The following is a 25,799-nucleotide window of genomic DNA, read 5'->3' on the forward strand; positions in this document are numbered from 1 at the left end:
ATTGAAACGAGTACACCGATCATTAGGACGTGCAGAACTTATTGTGCTTTCCATTTCACACACTGCGATCATGATGCGTTCTTGTGCATGAGTTGCTCATGACTTGCTCTATCCTCACGTTGTCTGCACAGAGCTATCCTACAAAGCTTCTTCCTCTCATCCGATGATGAAGTCCAGGCGCGGCTGCCTATTGCGCTGGTTTCACAATTCTCGGACCCCTCAATTCAATCTTATCCTGCAAAGCGCCCAGCACGTCTCTCCTCCTCTGCGACCTCGCTTTGAAAGCTACAATTTCCTCTGACGTAACATCACGCATCTTCTTCCTCGCACTACCACTCAAGCTTCCCGTGCTGCGTCCCAACGTGCTACCACTGCTCCGCCCCAAAGCGCTCGCTCTCAAGCTAGGGCTAGCTCGCACACCAGAGCTTGGAGGGGTCTGGAACCTGCTGACGCTGAACATTGCGCTCGCGCCGAGAGCGTCTCCATTGGCAGCCATTCGAGGATATTTCTGCGGGGTCCTTCGACTAGGTGAGTCGGTGAGAAGTTTTGAGCCGCCTAAACGAGAGGCAAGATCGTCCTCATAGTTGTCGGCGAGGCGTAGAGCTGCGATACCTTCAGGTAACTGTCGAATACGGCTTTCGAGTAGATCGATGTCTCCGGACTTCTGCTGTACCATGGCTGTCATCTTTAAAATTGTGCGTTCAACTGCTTCCACCGTGGGCACAGGAGCGGCCTGAGAAGTTTTGCTATCGCGAGACTGCACTGAGGAAAGCTCTGCGCGAAGCATAGTGGCTTTTTCCTCAACCTCTGCTAGAAGCCTTTGAACGTTCTGTAGGCTTGTCCGGAGCTCGCTTTGCTGGGCAGCGGCCTCGGCAGACAAAGGTGCAGCATCGCGTTCCGCAATCTTATCAGGGTCGACATGCTGTCCTATTTGCCTACGCATCTCTTTCGTGCGTGTCCGAAGCTTGAGCACCTCTTCTTCGTCTTGCTTCAGCTTCGCAAGTGTTTCTGGCACGTTGAGGAGCTTGCCGTTCTGCAATTGGCGATCAATGTTGTCCATTACACGGCTGAGCTCTCGAATCTCCGCCAAAGTCCACGCGTCATTGTCGTCCAGGTCCTTGACATCCCGTTGTCCAGGCTTTCTCAATTGCTCGTGGCCTTCGAGCAGAGAGAGAAGTGATCGCCCGTTGAGACCGACAGTGTCAATCATGGAGTTCACATCTCGAAAGACTTTTTCAACCTCACCTCCAATGCCTGGGGTATCAACGTCACCCACATAGTCATGATGTGAGAAAAACTGAGGCTGCTCTTTGGTTGGAACAATCGGGGCCGCAAGTTCCTCTCTCAACCTGTCAGACGCCTCATCTGCCAGTTCTGCTGCTGTCTTCTCTCGAGGCGGCTGCAAGGCTACCAAGGACTTCTCCACAGGTTTGGCTGGTGGCACAGCAGTGGCCTTGATCTGGGGTGGCAAATTCATAGCGCTCCTTCCGCGTACAGGGCTTGTGACTGAGCGCGGTTGCTGTGCTCTCCGCTGAGGACTAGGCGAGCGAGGACTATCCTCTGTCTTCCGCATGCCTCCTGGCTGCAAGATTGGACCCGGCGGCAGTTCCTTCGGAGTGTAGCTCTGCTCGAATGATGACTGCGGTGTAGTCGACTTCGTTTTAGACTGGTTCGCCTCTGGCGACTGAGGGACCGCACGCTCTGGACCACCTATGCGTGACATGAATTTGGCCAGCCCGACTGGATCTTCCGGTTTGTGAGGCTGCTCATTCCCATCTTCATCTTCCCCATCCTCGTCATCCTCATCAGATTCTACTTCTTCGCTCCCTTCTTCGTCGTCCTCGGTGCCGTCCTCCTCATCTTCCTCATCATCCCAATCTTCGCTCCCATCATCTGGTGGTCCTGCTTCTGAGCTTTCTGGGGAGAACGTTTGACTATGAGTGATATCTGCAGGGGGACTGCCGGCAATCGGAACGTCCTTGCCAGCTTCTGCTGTATCAGCAGCGCCTGGTGGTGTGCCCAAACCTGCCATGATCTGTTTATGATTGTAGGTGGACGGATCGGGCGGCAGTGGAGCTGCGGCAGCATCACCTTCGGGTTTTGGTGCTTCTCTCACGCCGGGAGGAGGGGCCATGGCTGCCTGTGCCTTCTTGTAATTGAACACTGACGGGTCTGGAGGAAGGCCAGAGCCGTCGCTCGCTGGTGGCTTCGCCGGTGGAATGTCTTTGAGGGATGTTTGTTTCTCAGTCCCGGGTTCAGTCTTGACTTCAGGCTTCTTGTCGTCTGCGCCGCCCAGGAAGTTGGCACCGAAAAGTCCTGCACCCGGGTTCTTGGGCATCGGCAGGTCGTCCTTGGCCGTGCCGTCGCCCTTGAACGTTGACCCGAGCTTGAACCCGCCATCAAGTCCAGACAGTCCACTGGAATTGTTGGACAATGATGGGGTACCGCCGAACAGGGCGGAAGGCTTGCCAAAGCTGCTTGTCTCGTTCGATCCCAGCGTGGCAGTCGAACCTGTGGACTGCTGCTGGAATAACGAAGGCGTCGACGGCTTACCAAAAGATGAGCTTGAGAATGAGGTACTTGTATTGTTCTGTTGTGTGTTGCTGAACCATGATCCACCAGTGCTTGGATTTGTCGTTGATGTGTCCTGCGCTTTCGGGGCAAAGGGGCTTGTGCTACTGGGCGCATTCGCCGCGAACGCATTCGCACTCGAGAATTTGGAGAAAGGAGATGAAGCCGCAGCTGTTTGTCCAAAAGGCGACGAGGCTGTCGTGCTGGTATTGGTCCCGGTTGCCCCCCATGGGCTTGCCTTGTTCGTCCCCAACGCACCAACGCTGCCAAAGCCACCTGTGGTGCCCATCTTTGAGGTCGAGCCAAACGTGGCACCGCCAGGTGCTGGCGATTGAGCAGCTTTGGCAGCCCAGGGAGAACTAGCGGCGCCTCCAATAGCACTCGCCATGCCAAAAGCAGCCGCACCTTGAATAGTTGTCGCTCCTGGGGTTGAAGGCTTGCCAAATGCGGGAGCCGTGGTCTGCGAGCTCACGGCTGGGGTCGATGGCTTGCCAAAAGCACTCTGGCCGAATGCAGGTTGACCAAACGAAGACTGGCCAAAAGCTGGCGTTGAAGCCTGAGGATCTGTCCCTGCTGGCGTTGCTGGTTTGCCGAATGCAGCTTGACCGAATGCTGGAGTTGCCGGCTTGCTTGTGAGTGAACCGGATGTTGTCGTCGTGTTAGCACCGAACAGGCTTGGAGTAGGATTCGAAGCGGCCGAATTTGCGCTTGCTGCTGTCGCTTGCCCCTCTTCATCGATGACTGCCTTGTCCTTGGTCAGGCGAAGGTCGGCATAGTCACGGTAAGGACCTTCTCTATGTACTATGCTCGCGTGCATAGTCTCCTGTTGCACTGCTGCCCTCGAGATGATCCACCACATACAAAGTATGCCATCAGTCGTCGCAACGATCAGGCAAGGGACGGGCTTTGTCGCTGTCGGAAATTGGTCCAGTTCGCTGGGGATGGGTTTTGGGGCGAGCTCCTGTGAGCTGAAGTCCAAGGCCATGCCAATAGGGGATGACTCCTCGTCGTCGATTGTGCTAAAGGGTAGAGTGATCTTCCGGTTTTCGTCCAAGGGCGTCGAAAGAACAAAGTTGGATTCACCTTGTAGCTGTACAAATGACCCCCCGTCACTGCAAGCGGTTGAAGTGACCAACAAAACGTCCTTCACCTTTGGATCCCATGAACCTAAACGCTGGAGGAAGTGGGAGGCTGGAAGTCGCTCTTGTCCTTGCGGTGGAACCATGCAGGGGTCAAGGGAGGATTTGCTGAAGACAAATGGCGCATCTTTATTACTCCGCTCTGCAATAAAGTAGAGAGAGTCGTGTATGAGCATGTCGTCCTCGTTTGTGGTCGTGCCGTGGAAAGGCGTGTACACGATGAAGAACTTGTGAGTCTCCAGCCACTGGATCGCACATGGAGGAAGCGCTTGCGCAGATGCATAGTCCGAGTTCTTGATCTCAGAAAGCTGTGGTGGCGCAGGGATTTGACCTTTGACCGCACCTGAGGGATCAATTTGTGCACATGAGCCGTCTTGCAAACCGACAACAATTTGCTTCCCTTTCGGCGACCAACATGCGGAGAGCACGTTGTTGTGGAAGACTTTCCCGTTCTGACCATCAACCATTTCGCGGCTTTTGAGACTGGCAATCACGAGCTGCCCATTCATCAACACTACGCCAAAAAGGTGTGCAGTGTCCGCATCTTTGTTGGGGTTGGGCAACACATGACGCACGGCGGTGTTTTGAGTGCTGATCTGGAAGGCCGAGTCTTTGCTTCCGCGGACCAAGGCGTCTGTCTCATAAACAGCCAATCCTCCTCCCTCTTCGGAAGCAATGACCAGGCAGCTCTCGTCAGCGCTGAAGGCGACGTGGGACAGCCTGGGCACTTTCAGCGTGTTCAGAGCATTGATGGGCAAGTGTCTCGCGTCTCCTGTCACATCGTCTTCGCGCTTAGGAATATATTGCTTCTGGCGCACTTCTTTTGTGCTCGCGATGACCAAGCTATCTGGGCCTGCCACCGCTAACAGTCCCTTTCCCGACGCTACGCTGACTAGCGATGCCCAAGGTTGCGGTGGAGGGTTCCATGCCTGCGATACTCGTACTCGATCACCGGGCTTGCTCGCTGCATCATCCAAAGCGATCTCGTCAGAGAGGATTTCGTCCAGCTCTGGGCCAGCCTGCGCCTGACTGCCGGAGCTCATGTTCGTGGCACCCTCATCCACAAGCTGCGTACTCTCACTGAGAAGTTCGTCGTGTTCGTCGTTGACTGGGTGATGAATGTCGTCGCTCGAGAGGGCAGTTTGGAGCTGTTCGGAATCGGGTATGCGAAAAGCAGCAGAAAAGGAGCGGAATTGCACTGGAGGCAGTTTGGCTGATTGAAGACCGATGCGGAGGGGCAACAGAGTGTCGTGCGGCCGTGGCGAGTGCGAGAGGCAGCTCTAGGCACCGGCCAGTCGTTTGCGAATTGACAATTCACTTGCAAACAGCCAGCTCGTGATATCGCGTCCGAGCGAGTCGCGGCGCGTCGTGGGCGAGGAAGTCGTGGGACTGTAGAGACCAGGTAGGGCAGAGGACAGTTTCTGTAAAGTGATGAGGGTCGGGAGACGAGGAGCAAGATTGTATAATAGTCCTGAATATCGCTGACAAGTCCGTTTGTCCAAGATGGTGTGTGCGAGCAGTGGTGTTTGAGACGTAAAGTGTTGCAGCAGAGCTCGCGTCGAATTGTGCCACTCCCGACAGCTGCAGCAGGCGCGAACAGCTGCATCATCCGCCAGCTGCCTGAGCGAGCTTCACATATCCGCCAAACACCAACACCGAAACCACTCCCATCGCCATACCATCTTCTTCGACAGTCACAACCCGGATCGAACTATAGACTGCGACGACAACGACCACCATGCCGGGCTTCGACTTTAGCAACCACAACAGAAACCTCGCCCTCCACGCTGCTGGCGTTCCGCTCCCCAAAGCCACATCCACCGGTACCACCATCGTCGGCGCGCTCTACAATGGCGGAGTTGTCATCGCAGCAGATACGCGAGCCACGAGCGGTCCCATCGTAGCAGACAAGGTATTCTCATTGCCCTCACCATCTTTCATCCCACTCATCAGCCCACTAACACCACCCAGAACTGCGAGAAACTCCACTACATCTCCCCCCAGATCTGGTGCGCCGGCGCAGGCACAGCCGCAGACACCGAATTCACCACCGCCCTCATGTCCTCCAACCTCGAACTCCACGCCCTATCGACCGGCCGCAAACCCCGCGTCGTGACCGTCATGACCATGCTCAAACAACATCTCTTCCGCTACCAAGGCCACATCGGTGCATACCTGGTCGTCGCAGGTTGCGATCCTACCGGTGCCCACCTCTTCACTGTACACGCACACGGATCTACCGACAAGCTTCCGTACGTGACGATGGGATCCGGTTCATTAGCTGCCATGTCTGTGTTCGAGACGCAGTGGAAGCCAGATTTGAGTAAGGACGAAGCGGTGAAGCTGTGCGCAGATGCGATTGAGGCGGGTATCTGGAACGATCTGGGTTCGGGAAGCAATGTGGATGTTTGCGTAATCACCAAGGAGAAGACGACGCTGATGAGGAATTACATTACACCCAACGTGCGAGGGAAGAAGGAGAGGAATTACAAGTTCCAGAGAGGTACAACAGCTGTGCTGAATGAGAAGGTGATTACAAAGGAAGAGATCAGCAAGTATGTGACGGTGCAGGACATTGGCGATGGCGAAGCGGGCGTGGCAGAGAAGATGGACGTTGATGCATAGCTGCGGTGATTCCGAGATGGATGAGGATGCTGCTATCGCTTGAACTCCCAGCGGAAGCATATGTACGAGTAGGGCGTTCTCGCGAACATCACACTTCGCGGCGTGGCGTTACAGTGCTACAGTCACCAGCATGGGCTGATAGATTGAGATGCCTCGTGCTTTTATGAACATGTTACGAATAACCACCCTTTTTCAGCACCCTCCATCGCCATCACCTCGTACTTTCACCGGTTGCGAGACCAGAACGACCATGGGACCTCGGAATTTGGCCGAATCGGCGCAGAGAAGGCCTTGCTTCTGTGTCGGCCATGAATCCGGCAAGACTCGGTCTGATAGTCGAGAGGTAGCCCACTGCGAAGTGCTACAGCCACTCTAATGATCTTGCAGTACACTCGGTTCGCTAGTGGGTAAAGCGCACAGAGGCGCAGGCACTCCTGTGTGCTCATTGTGCGCGGTATACAGTGAGTCGCCTAGAGGTTTGCCAGTCCCCGTCATAACTGTGCAGATTTCACAGCGCTGCAGCAGGAGTTTGTCTGGTTCCCAAGTCGAGCATCGTGCAATGTGCTTTCAAGAATGCGACTTGCGCAATATCGATCAAACGCTGGTGGCTGATTGCGAAGCACTGACGCCAAATCGGGCGCATCGAAGAACTTTTGAAGAAATGTCCAATCCCTTTTGTTTCAATGAGGCGTGTTTCAGGTCCAGTCCAGCCAAGTCGATAGTTCAACACATTGCCGCGGCGAACCTCCCACCAGCATGCTTGAGCATGTTCGGAGCTCTTCATCACTAACGCTATCCTGCAGAATATACCCGCAGGCGCTCGCCGGAAAGTGCAAAAGGCTCCGAATGGTTTCATCCCCGAGAAGGTCCAGGTAAGTGCAGATAGCCAGACAATCTCTCTTTGCTCTCAGCGTACACCACCACAGATCGCCAACGCTGGTCAGGAGAGCGAACCAGTAGCCGAGGATGAGCAGCGCTTTGTGGTCGTTTTCCTCTACCAATGCAATGAATGCAGGATAGATTCTTGCGCAAAGGTGCATGTATTTGATCAAGCTGTTCAAGCCGGGCTCTAAAGGCATCAAGAGGGCCAGACAGTGCAGAATGTCATGGTATGGATTTGTATGCACGCCACGGGGGCCGATGGGATCTGTAACGTTGCAGATATCCCAGAATTGCTCAGGTAACTGTCGACCGCGTGTTACGGGCTTCGGTGCTACTGCGAAGAAGGAGAGCAGGCCACTGCGGCAATGATATGGACGCGTCTGAGACAGGATTGCCCCCATCCCCTGTTGCACGCATAGCCAGCTGAGCCGCTGCGGGTCCTTGGAGCACAACCAGGATTCGTATTCGCCTGTCCTTTGGTCGCAAAAGAAGTAGAGGATATTGATCATCATCGATGTCATTACCAGTGGGTCTGAGTCCTCCTTAGCGATTGGCTTTTCGATGGCCTTTTGAAATTCTTGAAGCGCTCTCGAGAGATTGTAGAACTGGGCTTTCTCGTAGAGCTTGACTCCGGAAGCTGTGAGGTGGAGTGCAGCGATTGCTAGTTGCGCATGTCGAAGATATGAGTGCTGTTCTCAGTCAGTACATGGACAGTGTCAAGTGTTAGATTATTATACATCTTGAGCCAGTGACAACACTCTTCGATGATATTTTTCATGCTCGACGCCCAAAAGCAGTCCATTGGCTGTCATGATTTCATAATGGTTATACAAGAGCATCTCAGTAGATGCAGTCTCCAGTGGCCTTGCCGGACTTTCAACTTGGACCAAGGCATCGGATTCCGCTGGGGACACCGGCGTGTGCGGCTCCTCGCTAGAAGAGTAGTCGCTGCCTCGCCTTGCAGGCGGACTGGTTTCATATGTGCAGTCCAAGTTTCGCCGCGAACAATACATGCACGACGGTTGTCTCTCGTCGCATTTGACCCTCTTTTGCCTACAAGTCAAGCACCCAGCGCGCGACTTCTTGTGCGTCCGCCTTGTGGCATACTGCTTGACGCCGGCTCCAGGCTGCCGATGGGCGGGCTTCAGCGCAAATACATGACATCCTTCGTCGTGAGCTAGCATCTTCGTGAGCGTCTCTTCCGCTACCCGGCCGTCCAATACAGTTCCAATCGTCGCGGGTTCACGATGCGAGCATGCGTCTCACGAGTCTGAAGCCGCCCGTATTCTGCTGACTGGTCGGATAGTCCACCGGCTGCAAGGCCTCAGCATGGGAAATCGGACCACGATAGTGCATTGCCGCGTTCGTCTTGCAGAAGTGCACGACCGAACGATGGTTGAGACCGAGGAAGTTGCGGGGCGGCAGCTTCCCGTTTCGCCAAGGCGAGTCCTTCAGCTTCACGCCTTGACGCGAGATGCACCTGACGTCGAACTCACTACATCGTAGCCATCACCGTCCAAAGACGCGGGCATGGCGCGTATACACTACATCCTCGAGATCCCGAGCGATCCCCGTGCGCTCGTGTAACATGCCCTTCTGCCAATTCTCTACACCGCGATCGGTTGTGCCTTCGCTTGAACGCCTTGTTGCAGAAGCCAAGAAATACCACACCTTTCCTATATCTTGTAGGATGAAGGTCATACGGACTCTGGTTCATTGCAGCAGACTCTCACTGACCATCTCGCGCCCACCATGTACCCAGTGACTCGAAAGGTCCGAACGTCCGAGCTCACAGCGACACTGAAAAGCTGCACGAACACATCACAAGATGTTTGAGGAAGCTGCCTGAGCTTTTGATCGGCATGGGCTGAGTTCGTAGCTCTCGACTTGGTCTTCAGACAGCTATACAAGAGGCGGGTTTGGCGTAGAATATAGCATCATTATGAGAGCGGACGAGAAGCTCCCACTAGACCTTCCAGGGCTACGCTGGACAGTAGCACAGAGGCGTCGCCGAGGAACGTTACAAACGTATCATGAGTCTCTCAGCAGCGTAAGCTGACCTCGTAGCTCGAACGCAGTTCTTTGTCGAGCCACGGGATTGACGGACTAGGCGCGGAACGTAGCACCATCTTGCGAGCCCGGAGCAAGTGTCACAGCAATCGCGGTGAACGGCATGGGGAGGGCACAGGAGATATAGACCATGAACTTTCGCCACCAAGCAATACGTCCACACATTTGGGACATCAGCAAGAGAACCTTCTCAGCCATCATGAAGTACTCCACCATCCTCTCTATGGCACTACTTGTTCCGCTTGATTTTGCATTTCCTACGTCCAGCGAGGACGTCATCGAGGAAGTCCTCGACTTACCGCTCGGCGAAGCTTCGTCTGTCAACGAGACAGAAAGCGATCTCGTCTCTCGACAGGCCGGTTGCTACATTCAAGCGTACGTCGAATAGCCAGTGACCATCACAGTAGCCAAGGGCCGTGCAGAGCTCTATCTGACCTTGCCGTCAATGCCAGTTTCACCGGCACCAAGTGCGATGATAGCGCGGGCGCGAGACGAACAGTCACCAACCGCTGAGGGATTTGTTTCGTTGCGACGGGTCGACAGTCCTATCGTGTCTCAGTCCAGTGTAGAGGGGGGCTCAACGTTGCATATTCGGTACGTATGAACCATTCCCGGACTGCTGCTCGGCAGGCTGCAATGTCACACATCTCTCATTCGCAACGATCACGGACCGCAGAACTTAAGGCTGACAATATTGATTGTTTTCACCCTCGCCAGAGGAAGACCGATTGTTCCAACTTATACTTATACAGGCGTCACGGCCCGGGAGCCTGCGTACACGTTGACACAGGCAAAGCTTGGGGGTCTTCCAGTGTGTCACTCTGAGAGCTAGCAGAATCATTGACAGTGACCCTTAGGTCGATGTACGAAGAGGCGCAATGGCGTGCTTATCTATCTGAGTCCTGCTCAGTGTGTTTGAATACGCTGTGGTACCGGTTTTCTGTCTCACGTGCATGATCCATTCAACTGAGTAGTACTTGCCACAGCATGAGCAGGTCGGCTTTCGAAGCGATGCCCAGACTGTTCATAGATTCTGTGTTGCATGCTGTGTGTGGCACTTGGTTACTTTATTGGACACAGGATTAAAGGCGCTCATTGAATACACTTCGCTGTGTATAATATGAGTGACGTGCTCCAGGCTGTGCAGTCGGATTCTACGATGGTACGACGGACGAGAAAGCACGCATTGCATCTCGAACAAATGTTTGGAGACCGCTGGGCATTTGACAACAAGGCAATTCTTACAATGAACGCATGGACTAGATATCGCAGTGCAGAAATGGGGTCAAAGCCGTATAGACGACAACGTGAATTCACTACCAGGATGTATCTACCACTATATCCTTTCGCCACCGTTTCTCTGCTGGAGTGCCACAAGCAGTGGAGTGTAGCAAGCGTCTTCTGCAGTTTTGGTCGTTGATCATTCAGTCAATGATCAATGTAAACAGGCAGGAAGAAGCTCGGCCTGGACCCACGCCGGCCTCCGTCGTCTGTCTTTTTCGATGCAAGAGGCCGATACTCCTCCCGCATCGCTTGCGCGTGTAGTGGGACTCAACATAGGATACTCGGTCGGCATACAAGTTGTGCTGTCTTATTCACATTGACTGGGAAAGACGTGAAAGGCAGCGAAAGAGAGGGCTGACCATTTCATTTGCATCGACCTGCACTAGGCCGAGAGCAACTGTCCCAATATCTACTTGACCAAACATCATGAGCCGGGTGCTTGCGTAACCGTCAACAGTGGCAAACCTTGGATATTTTGCAAAGCGTCTCTTCTTTGAGGAAGCTAGCATTCACAGCTTACGTACTCCAAAGATTGGCTCGCGTTGATGTTCGAAGATGAAGTTGTATTCCGACATGCCGTCCTTTACTCTACACTGGAGATTTGACTTACTCCTCAAAATCGATTCACATTCCCCTTAGACATATTGTGTCTCCTATTCCTTTCCATCGAACAGGCTTTCCGGCCAAGATGTGCTAGTCGCCCCGCTCATCGATTCTGTCGTCCAACGTGCGGTGGTGATCAGATTTGATGCTTGTTGTAGTGATTTCCTTCTCAAGGATACTTACCAGCGTCCTCTTCACCAATGTCCGACCTCCGTGACGCCTTTCCACGGGAACATTTCTGTAGCCACCTGGGCCGGTCGGGCAGGGTATGCGCGCCATAGACGGTGTAGCAGGCTTGTATGCTTGGCTCCCCGGGCTGGATTGAGGACTCGAGTAGTGGAAGGGCGGACTTGACAGGTGTGAGTCGCTGTGAAAGCCCACAAGCCTCTCTTGCATCTGGAAATCCGAGTCAACAGCCACACCGTAGTGCTGCTCAGCATATCCTGGGCCTCCAAGCTCCTTGTCCGTCTTTTGCGCAGGTCCTGTCTTCTCCTCAGTTACCATGCCTGACGTGGAATCAGAGTCTTCGCCACCGCAGTCAGAACCATCAGCCTCTGGCTCTTCGACAGCGTCTGCATGCATTCGAGCGGCCCAGTCCTTCACTTCAGGGACACCTTTTAAATTATCAAGCGTGTCTCTCTTTCCCTCGGCATACGAAAATTGATCGTGGACATTGTAGAGGTCATCCGGAATCACTTCGTATGTGCTGTTGCCTGTGCGTTCTTTGACAACTTTGGCAACAAGTTCTTGAGCGAGTCCCATGTTTTCCCCGGCTTTGTACAGCAGATCTTCGAGGCGGATTCGCCAGCGCTGGGTAGTTCTCTTACTGATTTCAGCAGAAGGCAAGGTAGCGTCATCGAAAAGCTCATCGAGAAGCTCAAGTTCGTTTGCATTGAAATTTGGTTGGAAATGTCGAAGAAAAGCGGCGTTACGTTCGATACGTTCGATGCGCCTGCGTTTGTTTGATGGCGCCATGTCTCAGGTTTCGGGTATGTTGTTGATCGATGACTTTGATCGAAGTCTCGCGTTCGAGTATTGTCTTGGTTGCTACTTGTTGCGTTGCGTTGCGGTATCGTAATGATGAAGAGAGAACTGCAAAAGCATGCTCCCAGTTGAGGACTTGTACTCTCCGCGCCTTTGTCGAGCCTCTCTATCACAAGGCATTGTGCAATCAACGCGCGAAACGCGACCGTCGCAGGCTGAGTAGAGCCTAGTGACAGTTCCGCCAAGGGGAGTGGCTATGCGAGGTTACAGTGAACAGGTCTCCCTTCGCGCCTATGAGAAAAGAGAGAACGGTCAACACGGAGCAGGTTCGAGCCTTGCCCTCTGTCTCTCGTTGAGAGCTTCGCCGTGCCTTGCAGAAGGAAGTTTCGAGGCAGGATGCACAAATGGGAATCTGCGTTTGTGAGTATATATACACTTTCATCATAGTCGCCTACCAGTGTCAATGTTCTAGCTTCTATTGTACTTGGCCAGGAACAGTAGGTGAGTGCACGACATCGATGCCGTATGCCTCCTTCAGGCGTGCTGCTCTTCGCTCGGCATAACCTGGACCATGTACACCTATTATCTGTTAGCCGACCGTCAAACCCACATTGCGCTGCCATGACAGCCGACATGGTCCCCAATACGTACCTCTGCCCTCACCGAGCTCGTTGATTGTCTCCTCAATACTCCTCCGCCTGTTCTTTCGCAAGTACTCTTTCCGTGCAACCTCGTCCACTTCTGGGTCGAGTTCCGCGCCCACTAGACGACCTCCTGTGTAATTGAATGCGGCAAGAATGACAGCAAGCGATGTACCGTATCCCAGAACTGCTGGTGCCGAGCGGACTGCGGAAGTTGTTAGTCTCTCTTCCATCCCTCCTCGGCGTGTCGCGTCGTGCGGGACTGGGAAACATACATCTGAGACCCATCATCGAGCCGGAGAAGAACCCTCCAATGGCGTGGTTATACGTGTCGTCCTTTTGTCTCAAGTTCGCGGAGGCAGACTTGAAGAATGCATAGGCTCCTCCCATGGCAGCTGAAGACGAAGTACGAGATTAGCTCTTGCCCACTGCCGGCCATCCGGCCACTTGTTCGCCAACATTAATCCGCACGCACCGAAAGTACCAATTGTGCCTCCTGTCCTTGTGAATACACCCCATGCGCCAATGTTCTGCTTCGTCAATGTGTTCTGGACAGCCGACACGAAAGCTCCTCCGGTCGCGGTGACCATTGTGCCCTTGATGGCGGCGCCAACAGCATCTTTGGGGTGATAGGAGTCTTCGGTGTGGTCGCCGGTAAGTGCCTGGGCGGTCAGGTGGCCGGCTTCCTCCATGGTGGACGTATGGTGGACGCGCAATGGGAGGCGGATGAGAGGACTGGTTTCTGGGCTATGGAGGATGTGAGGTCAAGCCAATCACAACTCGCAATTATGATTGGCTGAGCAGAGCCGCATCGGATGGCAGCTCTCACTCCGGCGTTGCGTAGGGACAGGCACAGCAAGAGGCCCAGGCTGCCGGCACTTTCACAACACCCTACATGTCCTTTCCTCCTTTCCCGACATGCTCTTTGCATTCAAATACATCGACGCCGCCATGATCCACCGATAGCACGCTCCGGGCTCTTGATACATATTTGCACACGCCATGCCAGGCTTACGTCGTCGCCGTCCGCCTAGGCCAGGAGCACTCGCCGACTTAGCTCCGCTGCGCATCTTGACCCAGATTCTAATTCTCCAGCTCATCTACTACGGCATCGCCGTTGTGCTCATCGTCTTCACAACTCTGGTAGAAGGCGAAAATGTCAATCCGGGCATGATCTTTGACTGGCGCAACTTGAGAGGAGATGTCACGACTGGATGGACGCTAGGACTGTGCTGGATGCTGGATAGCTTGGGAATGTACGTATCACCCACAGCTACGGCAACACTACTTTGTCCCGCGATCGCTTCCTGACAGTATCACAGGGTCGTTCCCATTCTCCTCCTCATCGCGCGATCGAAGCTGGTTGCGGATTTCGCGCTCACGGTCCACTTTGTTAACCTGGTCATCACTTCACTGTATACGCGGACGATACCTTCAACGATTGCTTGGTGGGCTTTGCAGATTTGCTCCGCAACTCTCATGATCTCTCTCGGAATATGGGCCTGTCAATGGAGGGAGTTGAAGCCAATGGCATTCGGTGGCAGATCGAAGAGGACTACAGCGGCTGATCCAAATGGTCAACACTCAGAATTGGAGGCAGGAGAGGGCTTTGAAATGGGCGAAAGAAGAGACACAGGTCGAGATGGAGCGGGCACATACGAAATGGTCGGTATGCCATCGAAGAAGCCAGAGGGCTGAAGATAGGGGAATGGCTACTTGTTGCCGAACGGCCAGGCATATTCTCGGGCCTAAGACCTTGCGCAGCACAGTGCACTTGGGCAAAGCCTCGCGACACGACGGCTCCTGGAAGCCAGCTCGAGGTACACTGGTCAAGGTACCAACGGACCCAGGACCACTCAAGGATCAACTCTTCCGCTTTGGTTCCCAGGCTTGCACACGTCTACACTGCCATCTTCATGCGCTGGAAGGCCTGCACATGGCATTCGTAGCTCTCAAGCTCTCCTCCGGCAAGCCAAAATCTCTCATCATCCGCCTTCACAAACCGGACAAGGCCATCTCGCCGCGTGAAAGACACATTCCTCGCCTCGGATGCGCTAACGCCGAGGCCGGGGACGGTAGCTCGTGCTGTTGTCCAAAGTTCGCAGCGCACCGAGTCGAGTCGTTCAGACTCAACGAGCGAAGGATTTGTAGTGATCAGCGTAGTGATTTGCGCTGTGACAGGATGAAGCGGAAGAATTGGACAGTCGCCTGTTATAACAATTGTCAGCAACGTTCGTGGCCAACATGATCAAGGATGGACCAACGCGTAAACACCCTCTTCCCCAACGGCAACCACAGGTGCACCGCTTCGTCTTCTCCCGACGCCGTTGTGAAGATTACGCCGACAGAGTTTTCTCGCGCATCGAAATGCTCCATCACATTTACGTGCTGCGGGGGCGGTATCTCGTATCGATGCCAGGGAACTGCCTTGGGATCATTCGATATGAATAGTGGTTGTTGACCATCCGGAGTTTCACGATGCTGCTGAGCTATCGAATCGTCGCGCCGAGGAATAATTGATCGCGCATCCGATGCAGTTGCGAGAATGCAAGCGCACAGCGCCGCTGGAAGGCGAAGCAGTTGAAACATAATTAACCAAAGAAACCGAGAACGTTGCAAAGTACGCTCAACTCCAACGCCGGTGGAACATGCGACGCGCTGAGCAAATACAATATTCCACGTTGTGGCTATTGATGTTTCTATCTCGTGGCAAGAGAGGTCTGGGCTGAAGGCTGAAATGTCTTGAAAGAACCACGGCTGTTGTTTGCCAGCGAGAAAGGTTTCAAGGAAGGCGCAGAATGGTACAAAGCGAGGCAGGAATGCTAGCCGCAGTTACCAATGTTGCTGGTGTATAGCAGGGCAGGCTCCTTACTCCTCTTTAGCGTGTCCAGCACCCACGTGATGCGTGCCGTTATCTGCAGGATTTTATTACCTCCCAGAGAGGAATTTTCGACCTTCAATCAACCTCCTCCAACCTCAAAATCTCGAGAAGTTCACAACCATCGACGTATCGTGCAACCACAACTGTACAACGCAGCCCAGAGCACCATGCACTTTTGCCTTTTGTTCAACTGCCCGAGCAGCACAACAAGTGATCAGCACATTGCCCAGCGCGTGCCGCGTTCTTCTTGCAAACAAGGAATGCCGCGCGCCACAACAATTAGCCAAGCTGAACTTTCCGCAGCCTTCGAGGAGCTACATGGCTACATCAGCCTACATGTATTTGATGCATCTACTACATAGCACTACACTTTTTGAATCGTGTGTTTCCCAGTAATCACCAAGCGCAACGCCACTGTCATCTGCCGCTCAACAACAAAACCATTCCTAGGTAGCGTCTTGAGTGCGGCCAGGTCCATGACAGTCAAAGAACGCCGAGCAAGCACAAAGGCAGCACAAAAGATAAGCCACGAGTCGCGCATATACCAGCCTCGTAAGCCAAGATGATTGAAGGCGATTACAAATGCGAACGAACTTCTCTCCCAGACAGCCAGCCATTTCTCGTGATGAATCAAGAATTGTGTTATGTGGTATCTCAAAAACTCAAAGGGGCGCCCAAGTTACATACATGTCATACGAAGCGCTGCAGGCCTATCGCACCGCGCTCGTGAACGGCATTTCTGGTCTCAAAGTGAGTCCCTTCGCGCAGCTTCTTCCTTTGTCCAACCAACCTCGTGTTCATTCGTTTTTCATAATCCTTTCTCGTCCGTGTCAAAAGCTGTAAGTTGGCCTGCAGGTCATCATCCTCCTCTCTCACCAAATTCCCGAGCCCAGTCTTCAAACTCTTTCAACCCTTGCTTGCTTACCGAAGGTCGAATATTCACGAGCGATGCCTCGAAATCCTGCATTCCGATCGGTCGAATCTCGTCAGGCGACATGTGCAGGAGTCTTTCGCCCAGTGATCGAAGAGGTCCCATCGCAGCATCTTTCGCCAGAGCTGTAATATCAGATCCAGAGAAGCCTTCGGTCAAGATGACCAGAACCTTCAAGTCCTTATCTCGAAGATTGTGCTTTTGCGCCGCCAATAGCGTGCGAAGCTGCTTCTCTCGCACCCAGTCCTCTGGCAATGGAATATACTGTCTCCGTACAAATCGTCGTCGTGCAGCTTCGTCGATCGCCCACGGTGTATTCGTGGCAGCAAGCACTAGCACTCGGCTCGCATCACCCTCAGTAGCCTCTCTTCCTGCCGCGGCCTTTTGCAAATCGCTCCACTGAATCAAAAATTCCGTCTTGATCCTCCTTGTGGCTTCGTGTTCGCTACTCCCACCTCGTGATCCAAGCAAAGAGTCGATTTCATCAACGAAGATAATCGACGGTGCCAGCTCTTTTGCTAGTACGAACAGAGCCCTGACAAGTTTCTCCGACTCGCCCAGAAATTTGCTTGTCAAGCTGCTAGCTGAGATGGCGAAGAATATGCTCTTGCTCTCTGTTGCAACTGCCCGTGCCAGCATTGTTTTGCCTGTGCCTGGAGGCCCGAAGAGAAGCATGCCACGCGCAGGTTCTCGCAGACCCATGAACAGATCTGGTCGTAAGAAGGGATAGACCACAGTTTCCTTGAGCGCCGACTTTGCGATTTCCAGCCCGGCAACGTCATCCCAATGCACTTCATCGCCTTGGATCACGATCTCGTTGAATATCTGCTTCGCTGCAAATTCGTCCACTCCCTTCGGCAGGTTCTTCATGATCTTGCTCACACGCGCGTCCCACAGATCTTTTGCACTGGGTGCACCAGTGTTCTCGCCAGAATCTTCATCTGCGTCGTCTGTCGTTGGCGGAGTCATAGCTCGAGCCGGGATAGTTCGACCTTCGATCTTCTTCTTCGTTGCATTACGCCTGGGCACGTTGTCGGGACTGCTCGAATAGCCCGCGGGTCCAGCTCGCGGGTCTTGTCGTGTTCGACTGCTCAGCTCAGCCTGTACGTTGTCAAGCTTCTGTCGTTCGGCAGTAGCAGCCGCGACACCAGCAGCTCTGCCGATAGCCTTGCGAGGGATGCCGCCCATCGAGCTAGCCTCGATAATCCTGTTTGCTTTTCTCGACGTCCTTTCGGAATCTGACTTTCTCTCGGTCGGCTTTAATGGCACCGCAGGTGGCGTTTTCTTTGCGATCGGTGGACTGTTCGGGTATTCCTGCATATATGACAACGACGCGGCGGGCATCTGTGCTATGTTCGGGATCGCCTGTGATGGAACGGTCGCGGGTGGAGGCGAAGACGTGAACTGATGTGGCGGGGGCGGAGGGGGCATACTAGCATCGTCAAAGTCATTGCTTGAATCAAAGTTTGCGAACGGGTTAGCAGAGGCATGGTCGGGATACGGTGGTCCACGTCTTCTCGGAGGCTGGCTGTAAGAAGGTCGTCCTTGCTGGAAGTCGGATGGGCTGGGCGGCTGCACGAAGACATTATCAGATGCTCGTCGGTACTCCTGCGGTGGAGGATTTCCTCGAACAACTGTCTTCGAAACAGGATCCCATTGTGTAGACGTGTTCATTGAACTGCTAGGTCCTGCACCATTGCCATTGTTTGGAGCTGGCTTCGTCCAACTTAAGGCTGCTGCGCTCGCTGCCGCAGGTTGCGGCTTTGGTCGCAACGTAGTCGTCATTTTCGAAGATGACGACTTGCCATCCTTGGCGTTGCCTGCGCGCAGTGTCTTCAGCATGCCGCCGTTCTTCTTATCCGGGCTCGGAGTTCTATCTCGAGATCGTTCAGAGGTGGCGGGCACAGGCGGTGTCAATCGAGGTCCAGGGACAGCCTGGGACTGCAGACTCATATTACGAGGCGTGTCATATCCTTGGCTGCTCTTCTTGGTCACGTAGGACGGTCGAGGTGGCGGCGCTGGTCGGCGTTCAGGCGTCGGCGTTGGTCGCGGGATATCTGCATACGTCGCTGGAGGCACTGTGTTGTTTCCCAACCAAGAACTGCCCTGGCCATTCGAGTTGCTGGCCGTTGTAGGTAGTGTAGCAGGCAGGGATTCTCGACTTCGGAAAGGACTCCCAGAACCACTTCCGGCTGCTTCCTTCTCTGCCTTCGCCGCTTCCAGTTTGCTCTTCTTCAGCGCTTCTAGCAGATCCACGCGCTCCTTGCACTGCAGCTCCATAGCCTTGAGCGAATCTGCCAATGCCTTCTCGGTCTCGGAGCGGGGAACGTAGTTGGAGGGGATCTTGTAGGCATTGTGATAGTAGATCTGGTCGAGGGCATTGCGCCAGGCTCGCAGGGCTTCGGCTTCATTATTCTGTCGTGCTTGCAATCAGCTGGTGTTGGAGGACGAACGACTAGCGCAGCCTCCAGGCTCGCGTACGTACCTGGCTTTCAAAGTAGATGGCCGTCGAGCAGATCAAGTAGCACTCGTCGTAGGTCTTCTGCATCGAGGTTGCCGGTGCCTTGCGCATCATGGTGTCTGCGTGTCGCGAGCAGGACTCCCAGAGGCCAGCCCGGTGGTGATGAGTTCGAGCAGCAGATCATGAGAGACAACAAGACAACAGGCTCGAATCGCAGTCGTGGTCGCCCAACCGCAGCAGCGCGCAGCCAGGCAATGACCTCACTCGTGGTGGCTCGTGCCTTGTACGCCAACGTTTGCTAGCCTCAAGCCTGATCGCCGGCGCGTCGCTCCCTACACTCGGACGCGATGCGATGCGATGCTCACCATTTGCCTTCCGCACTGACCGCACGCAGCTCTGCTCTGCCAGCGAGACACGAGCGGTGGTCGATCCGGGTATCCAGCAGTGTTGCAGGCGATGAGAGTCTGGCGGTCAGCATGCGCGGTCAGAAGACTTGACACCGCGTGCCGGCAGCGTTTCTCCACGAGATCATGTGTCTCACAAAGGCGTGCTCTCATAGTAGACCTCCTGGAGTATGACAGTTTCAATCCCGATGCGGCTGGCGAGACGGAGGAGAATGTCACCGTGAATGGATGGGTACGGTCTGTGAGAAAGCAGAAACGGATCGCCTTTGCTCACATCGGGGATGGGACGACTACCAAACCTCTACAGGCAGTGTTAAAGCCTGAGCAGGCGGCAAGGTGCGCACCTCGGACTGCTGCAAGTCATTCATACTGATTCGAGCGCAGTCTCTCGTACGGATCTGCAGTACAGTTGACTGGAGCATGGACACCATCACAAGGAGGGAAGCAAGCACGCGAGCTGCAGGTGTCTGATGTTGAGGTTCTAGGAGAGAACCATGCGGAAAGTAACCCAGTCCAACAAAAGTATCAGACGCCGGAGTTTTTGAGAACTGTCCCGCATCTGCGCCCACGGATACCGTCCAATGCTCTGCTTCTCCGGTTGCGATCCCAAGTCATCAGCACCTTAACGCAATTTTTCGACAACCAAGATTTTGTGCAGACGCATACCCCAATCATTACCTCCTCGGACTGTGAGGGGGCTGGTGAGGTGTTTACCATCTCAGCTAATGACTCAAAGCAGTCCAACCAACCAAGCAAGCATGAAGAAAAAGACTCGGTCGAGCACTTCTTTCGATCACCAAAGTACCTGACCGTATCTGCTCAGCTCCACCTCGAAGCCCTTGCGCAAGCTGTTGATCGTGTCTGGACATTATCGCCAACCTTTCGAGCGGAAAGGAGCGACACTCCTAGACATTTGAGCGAGTTCTACATGCTTGAAGCGGAAGTATGCTTCGCAAATGACATGGCACAAATCATGGATCTGGTTGAAGCAATGCTGCGCACTGTCGCGGGCTATCTTGTGGCCTCGAGAGTTGGCCAAGAACTTCTCGAAGCAAGGCAGTCAACGGGCGATCAGCAAGACAGAGATGACACTGTCACGACCGAAGTGCTTCAGCAACGCTGGCATGGTATGGCCTCCCAGGACTGGCCGCGTATGACCTACCACGAGGCTATTGAGCAGTTGCAAAACGCTGTGGCAAACAGCGAAGTCACGTTCGAGTTCAAGCCTACCATCGAGGACGGGCTGCAGGCCGAGCATGAACGCTGGTTAGCGACATCAGTCGGCAAAGGCTCGCCAGTCTTCGTGACAGATTATCCTGTTGCTCAGAAGCCATTCTACATGGCCCCATCGAACTCGACAGCCAACAGCAAAGGCACTTCTGACACAGTCGCCTGTTTTGATCTGCTTGTGCCAGACCTGTGCGAACTTGCCGGAGGTTCGATGCGTGAGTACCGCTCGCAAGAGCTACTCGAGACCATGAAGTCGAAAAGAGTCGCTGGAAACAACCTGGATTGGTACCAGGACTTGCGTAAATACGGGAGTGTCCCACACGGAGGATTTGGACTGGGATTTGATCGACTGCTATGTTACCTTAGTGGCGTGAGCAGCGTCCGCGATATCGTTGCCTTCCCCAGATGGTATGGGCGTTGCGACTGTTGATGGAGAATCAAAACGCACCGCAACACAAGTATCAACAGTAATTGGCAAGACCGCGAGCGAAGTAGACATAGAACTGTACAACACATACGCACGCCAGACGTTCGGAGCACTTCTACCTGGCTCTTTCGTGTTTTGCTTATGCGCACATGTACTCAAGGCGGGATCTGTGACATGCTATGTTACCATGTCCTCGAACATGCCCTCACGCCGGCACTGAGGCGCTGTAACTCATGGCTGCCATGTCTGAAAAGACAAGTATTTGACATAGGCGTCTCCTTCCTGTCCAGGTAATAGATCAGCGAGGAAGGCTTTAGTGCAGCGACGCTCTCCGACATCGCGGAAGCCCCAGCTAGTGAGAGTCCATCGCGCGGCTCAGCGTTTCCGCGGATTCGGTGAGGATCTTGTCATCTTGACACACCCTGCACATGTAGGGCTGTTGCTGTCGATAACCACATGGAGTGCCAGAAAGTTTGCAGTGCAGAGAACAGAGCAATATGCAGCATAGCCGGCAGAAGCTCAAAGCGGGAAGTGCCATGATGCAGTGCGGTAGTAATGGTGAAGTATTGGATTGACTAGACGATTTACGCTCTGCCACTTCCGTAATGACCGACATCCTTGCTCTGGCCTGGGCAGGCGAAGAGCCGCGGTCGTAAACTTTGCAGCGAGCCCAGCAACTCTCTCAGTGCAACAGTGCCCACCTCGCTTTTTGCCATCTACACACGCCTCCTCTTTGTCCTTTGCAGCGCTCTGAGCAAGATATCGACAGGTCCCGCGCGTCTGTATTGTTGTCGTTCGTGATTTCGTTGTTTCCGGCCAAGCAGTCCGACACTCCCGACGGAGAAGCGATCGCGGAATAATCAGATCGATTGATAACTCCAGGATCCATTACGCTTCCACCACCGCAAGCTGCCCCCGACGCCTGACTTACATGTCGTCTCCCTCAGCCACGACACCAGCTATCGTGGATACGATAGTGGACAGGACGCGCATGGCGCAGAACAAGCTGGTTGTGGAAGAGGAGGAGGAATACGAGTACGCACTACCAACAAGAAAACATGCGGCCGCCTGTCTAACGCATTGGCAGCTATGAGTCTCTACCGCCCAACTTCTCGCTGGCTGCCAACATGGCGGCCGGTGCATTCGCCGGCATTGCTGTGAGTGTATGAAGCAAGAGCATGGGACGACTGGAGCTGATGGGGCAACAGGAACACTCGGTGATGTACCCAATCGACCTGCTTAAGGTATGCTTGGACCTCTCGGAGACGCCTAGATGAGGCGCGGACAATGCTGATGGTGCGCCACAGACGCGGATGCAAGTCGTCAATCCGACACCGGCGGCGGTATACACAGGCATCGGCAATGCCATTGCGACGATATCTCGCGCCGAGGGCGGTATGGCGCTGTGGAGAGGAGTCTCTTCCGTGGTCGTAGGAGCAGGTGCGCAAACACAAACACATGAAAATTGGGAGACTTTGACCTGACCACGACCTACAGGACCTGCGCACGCAGTCTACTTCGCCACGTACGAAGTCGTGAAGCAAGCAATGGGAGGAAATGCCTCCGGACACCACCCCATCGCCGCAGGTCCGTTGTACTGCCTCCTCGCGACGAAGCCCCATACTGACGACTCATGCGACAGCTTCAAGTGGTGCTTGCGCGACAATAGCCAGCGATGCCTTCATGAATCCCTTCGATGTCATCAAACAACGCATGCAACTGCATGGCTCGACCTACCGCTCACTCGTCGACTGCGCGCGCCAAGTCTGGCGAACCGAGGGAATACGAGCTTTCTACGTTTCATACCCAACAACTCTCGCGATGACCGTCCCCTTCACTGCACTTCAGTTCACCGCCTACGAGTCTCTGACGAAGGTCTTTCAAAAGAGACGGGCACCTGGTTACGATCCACTCACGCACTGTGCTGCAGGAGGTATTGCAGGTGGTTTCGCCGCAGCAGCTACAACACCACTTGATGTGATTAAGACATTGTTGCAAACACGGGGAAATGCAACAGATGCAGAAATCCGGAACTGCCGAGGTCTGTGGCCCGCTGCAAGCATCATTTGGAGAAGAGAAGGCGCCAATGGGTTCTTCAGAGGAATGAAGGCACGTGTTGTCACGGCTGCACCTTCGACCGCGATCTGCTGGTCGGCATATGAGCTGGCGAAGGCATACTTCATTCGGGTCGAAGGCGAGGCTTGAAGAGTGCAACAGAAAATCTAAGACAACTACTCGCAATCCTTCCGCGCACTCTGATGCGCACAAAGACGTTACGATCGGACTGGAAGACGCAGTAGAGCGTGCGCTGTTCAGCCGGCCAGAGCATGTCGCGGGAACACTCAGCATAGCAACGGATTGCCAGGTCAAGCGAACGGCAGCGGCGTTGTCGGCGGCTCAGGCCTGATCACATCTCACACGAGAGAAGGAATCGACGACTTTCGGAAGCATAGCGATGGCGTACAGGAAGCGACTTGGAAAGCAAACGACTTGAGTCTGCTCAGCTGAGTCCGGATGGATCGTGGCTTCTTCTCGATCGAGCACAGGAAAATACCCAGTGCGTGTAATGTATGAGTGTGCAATTGCGCGATTCAGCCACAAAGCAGCGCAACAGCTGGCAGAGAACTACATGTGTAATAAGATGACCTTTGCCCCTCTGATATTTCGTGATTCGTCAACGACGACTGACCATTGTGCATAGTCCTGTGGTGCATGCGCATATGCAAAAGAAACTGCTGCGCGGCCGCTTCGATCGTGTTTGGCGAAAGCGAGTCACCTCAATTGTTCCTGGGCTGGTCTGAGTAGCATGAAGTCTCTGGCTGGGCCCGACAGATGATCGCTTTGTGACTTCATGGGCATGGGAGCGTACCCATAGGTGACAAAAGCCTGAAATCTCTCGACGGTCGGCAGAGGTGTAGGGAAAACACCTGCGAGCTTTCTACTACCGCAGATAGATTTGGCCAAGATGTCGTACAGCAGTTGAAGCTGAGTCTTCTCTGCACGCGGCTTAGGCTTAAAGTCGTCCTGGAAGCTCTCTACTGCAGGTGGCAAAGCAGTTGCTGCAACTTTGGTACCCGCGCACCGTGTCTGCAGACATTGATTCGTCCTTGATGCGAAAAGATCTGGCTAAGAAAGCAAACAAAGCTGTTCCAACGCCTTTGCAGCTTGCCTGTCGACACGAAAGCATAGAACATTCCAGTTACCATGTGAAACTTTGGCCCATATCTGTAGTGGAGTGTGGGAACCAAAAACTGGAGGTCCTGATATCGCGATTGGGGGAAAATCTGCTGTGTCGCCCGACATCTTGCATCATTCTGCCGGGAAGTGGCCAATTGGGGCAAAAGTGGAGCTCGTTACATTTATCCAGGCCAAGTCTAACTCAACGACACTTATCATAAAAGCTCAGAAACATTCTGCTGTTTGTCTTCAACTTCGAAACGAATACACAATCTCATTGAGAAACGAACTGCAATAACAAAATACCGCAAACATGGGTTCTGCACCTCAATTGACCAAGTGAGTTTGGAATTCTCCACATCCCGATGGACAATTGAGGGTTGACAATTGGAATAGGCGTACTTACAAGCTGAACACCGGCGCTGAGATTCCAGCCATTGGTCTCGGAACATGGCAATCACCACCTGGCCAAGTCGAGAAGGCCGTTGAAGCCGCATTGAAGCACGGCTACCGACACATCGACACCGCCGCCGCCTACCAAAATGAAGCCGAAGTAGGAGCCGGCTGGCAAGCCTCCGGCGTCCCACGAGACCAATTCTTCCTCACCACAAAACTGAACAACCCCGACCAAGGCCGCGTCGCCGAAGCCATCGACGAATCTCTCAAGCGTCTCGGAACCGACTACGTCGATCTCTACCTCATGCACTGGCCCCAACCCGTCGACCCCAGCGACGACAGCGGCAAAAAAGCCCTTGCGAACTGGGACTTCAAGAAAACCTGGGCCGAGCTCCAAAAACTCCCTGCAACGGGTAAAGTCCGAGCAATTGGCGTCTCCAACTTCAGCAAACACCACCTCGAAGAACTTTTCGCCGATCCAGAATTCAAGATTAAACCCGCTGTTAACCAAGTCGAAGTGCACCCTTGCTATCCCTCGTGGAAACTCGTTGAATTCAACACTTCGCAAGGAATTCACACAACCGCATACTCTTGTCTCGGATCGACGGATTCGCCATTGTATAAGAATGAGACATTGGCGAAACTTGCTGAGAAGAAGGGGAAGACTGTTCAGCAGGTTTTGTTGCAGTGGGGCTTGAGCAGAGGATACTCTGTCATTCCAAAGTCGACTAGCCCGAACAGGATTGCGGCGAACTATGATCTTGACGGGTGGGAGTTGACGAAGGAGGAGATTGAGACTGTGAGCTCGATTCAGGAGCGATTTAAGGTGTGCGATGGAACTTTCTTGCCGGCTGATGGGAAGGATGCGAAGTTGTTTGTGGATGATGAATAAAGGCATTTATCGAATTATGATTGTATGAGACATGTCAGGTTTTAGAGGTTGATGGAAGGAAGACTTGAACTATAGATGAGACTCAGCTTCTGTGCACTTCAGAGCCATGCATGAATTCAAATTGGCTATTAGAGACGAAGAAGGCCTTGCTCTTCGAAGGCTAGATGAACTGTTCTACTACTGTACATGCTGTTTCATCAT

General features: G+C 53.8%; 11 protein-coding genes across 11 annotated transcripts; 6 read left to right on the forward strand and 5 right to left on the reverse strand.

Annotated features, from left to right (window-relative positions):
* Positions 1 to 187: 187 nt before the first annotated feature.
* CKM354_000166500 (uncharacterized protein) lies at positions 188 to 4,753 on the reverse strand (the record flags this gene model as incomplete). The annotated part of the gene is made up of 1 exon (XM_044796796.1): positions 188 to 4,753. The coding sequence occupies one exon, from the start codon at positions 4,751 to 4,753 to the stop codon at positions 188 to 190; it is 4,566 nt and encodes a 1,521-aa protein (XP_044652731.1).
* A 695-nt stretch (positions 4,754 to 5,448) lies between these two features.
* CKM354_000166600 (proteasome core particle subunit beta 2) lies at positions 5,449 to 6,335 on the forward strand (the record flags this gene model as incomplete). Its single annotated transcript, XM_044796797.1, has 2 exons — positions 5,449 to 5,622; positions 5,682 to 6,335. 2 exons carry the CDS (start codon positions 5,449 to 5,451, stop codon positions 6,333 to 6,335), a joined length of 828 nt encoding a protein of 275 aa, XP_044652732.1.
* Positions 6,336 to 7,030: 695 nt separating this feature from the next.
* CKM354_000166700 (uncharacterized protein) lies at positions 7,031 to 8,029 on the reverse strand (the record flags this gene model as incomplete). The annotated part of the gene is made up of 2 exons (XM_044796798.1): positions 7,031 to 7,906; positions 7,955 to 8,029. The coding sequence occupies 2 exons, from the start codon at positions 8,027 to 8,029 to the stop codon at positions 7,031 to 7,033; spliced, it is 951 nt and encodes a 316-aa protein (XP_044652733.1).
* A 1,457-nt stretch (positions 8,030 to 9,486) lies between these two features.
* CKM354_000166800 (uncharacterized protein) lies at positions 9,487 to 9,800 on the forward strand (the record flags this gene model as incomplete). Its single annotated transcript, XM_044796799.1, has 2 exons — positions 9,487 to 9,662; positions 9,740 to 9,800. 2 exons carry the CDS (start codon positions 9,487 to 9,489, stop codon positions 9,798 to 9,800), a joined length of 237 nt encoding a protein of 78 aa, XP_044652734.1.
* A 1,464-nt stretch (positions 9,801 to 11,264) lies between these two features.
* CKM354_000166900 (uncharacterized protein) lies at positions 11,265 to 12,149 on the reverse strand (the record flags this gene model as incomplete). Its single annotated transcript, XM_044796800.1, has 1 exon — positions 11,265 to 12,149. One exon carries the CDS (start codon positions 12,147 to 12,149, stop codon positions 11,265 to 11,267), a length of 885 nt encoding a protein of 294 aa, XP_044652735.1.
* Positions 12,150 to 12,633: 484 nt separating this feature from the next.
* CKM354_000167000 (uncharacterized protein) lies at positions 12,634 to 13,491 on the reverse strand (the record flags this gene model as incomplete). The annotated part of the gene is made up of 4 exons (XM_044796801.1): positions 12,634 to 12,737; positions 12,810 to 13,004; positions 13,075 to 13,194; positions 13,275 to 13,491. The coding sequence occupies 4 exons, from the start codon at positions 13,489 to 13,491 to the stop codon at positions 12,634 to 12,636; spliced, it is 636 nt and encodes a 211-aa protein (XP_044652736.1).
* Positions 13,492 to 13,801: 310 nt separating this feature from the next.
* Positions 13,802 to 14,497, forward strand: CKM354_000167100 (uncharacterized protein; the record flags this gene model as incomplete). The annotated part of the gene is made up of 2 exons (XM_044796802.1): positions 13,802 to 14,055; positions 14,122 to 14,497. The coding sequence occupies 2 exons, from the start codon at positions 13,802 to 13,804 to the stop codon at positions 14,495 to 14,497; spliced, it is 630 nt and encodes a 209-aa protein (XP_044652737.1).
* A 2,042-nt stretch (positions 14,498 to 16,539) lies between these two features.
* On the reverse strand, positions 16,540 to 19,186 carry CKM354_000167200 (uncharacterized protein; the record flags this gene model as incomplete). Its single annotated transcript, XM_044796803.1, has 2 exons — positions 16,540 to 19,026; positions 19,097 to 19,186. 2 exons carry the CDS (start codon positions 19,184 to 19,186, stop codon positions 16,540 to 16,542), a joined length of 2,577 nt encoding a protein of 858 aa, XP_044652738.1.
* Positions 19,187 to 19,528: 342 nt separating this feature from the next.
* CKM354_000167300 (asparagine--tRNA ligase SLM5) lies at positions 19,529 to 21,136 on the forward strand (the record flags this gene model as incomplete). The annotated part of the gene is made up of 2 exons (XM_044796804.1): positions 19,529 to 19,812; positions 19,861 to 21,136. The coding sequence occupies 2 exons, from the start codon at positions 19,529 to 19,531 to the stop codon at positions 21,134 to 21,136; spliced, it is 1,560 nt and encodes a 519-aa protein (XP_044652739.1).
* Positions 21,137 to 22,064: 928 nt separating this feature from the next.
* Positions 22,065 to 23,338, forward strand: CKM354_000167400 (uncharacterized protein; the record flags this gene model as incomplete). Its single annotated transcript, XM_044796805.1, has 6 exons — positions 22,065 to 22,168; positions 22,221 to 22,290; positions 22,342 to 22,377; positions 22,441 to 22,573; positions 22,631 to 22,720; positions 22,776 to 23,338. The coding sequence occupies 6 exons, from the start codon at positions 22,065 to 22,067 to the stop codon at positions 23,336 to 23,338; spliced, it is 996 nt and encodes a 331-aa protein (XP_044652740.1).
* Positions 23,339 to 24,623: 1,285 nt separating this feature from the next.
* CKM354_000167500 (uncharacterized protein) lies at positions 24,624 to 25,598 on the forward strand (the record flags this gene model as incomplete). The annotated part of the gene is made up of 2 exons (XM_044796806.1): positions 24,624 to 24,649; positions 24,707 to 25,598. The coding sequence occupies 2 exons, from the start codon at positions 24,624 to 24,626 to the stop codon at positions 25,596 to 25,598; spliced, it is 918 nt and encodes a 305-aa protein (XP_044652741.1).
* Between the last annotated feature and the right edge of the window lie 201 nt (positions 25,599 to 25,799).

Source organism: Cercospora kikuchii (genome assembly GCF_019650295.1).
Source record: "Cercospora kikuchii DNA, contig_00001, whole genome shotgun sequence".
Taxonomy (NCBI): domain Eukaryota; kingdom Fungi; phylum Ascomycota; class Dothideomycetes; order Mycosphaerellales; family Mycosphaerellaceae; genus Cercospora; species Cercospora kikuchii.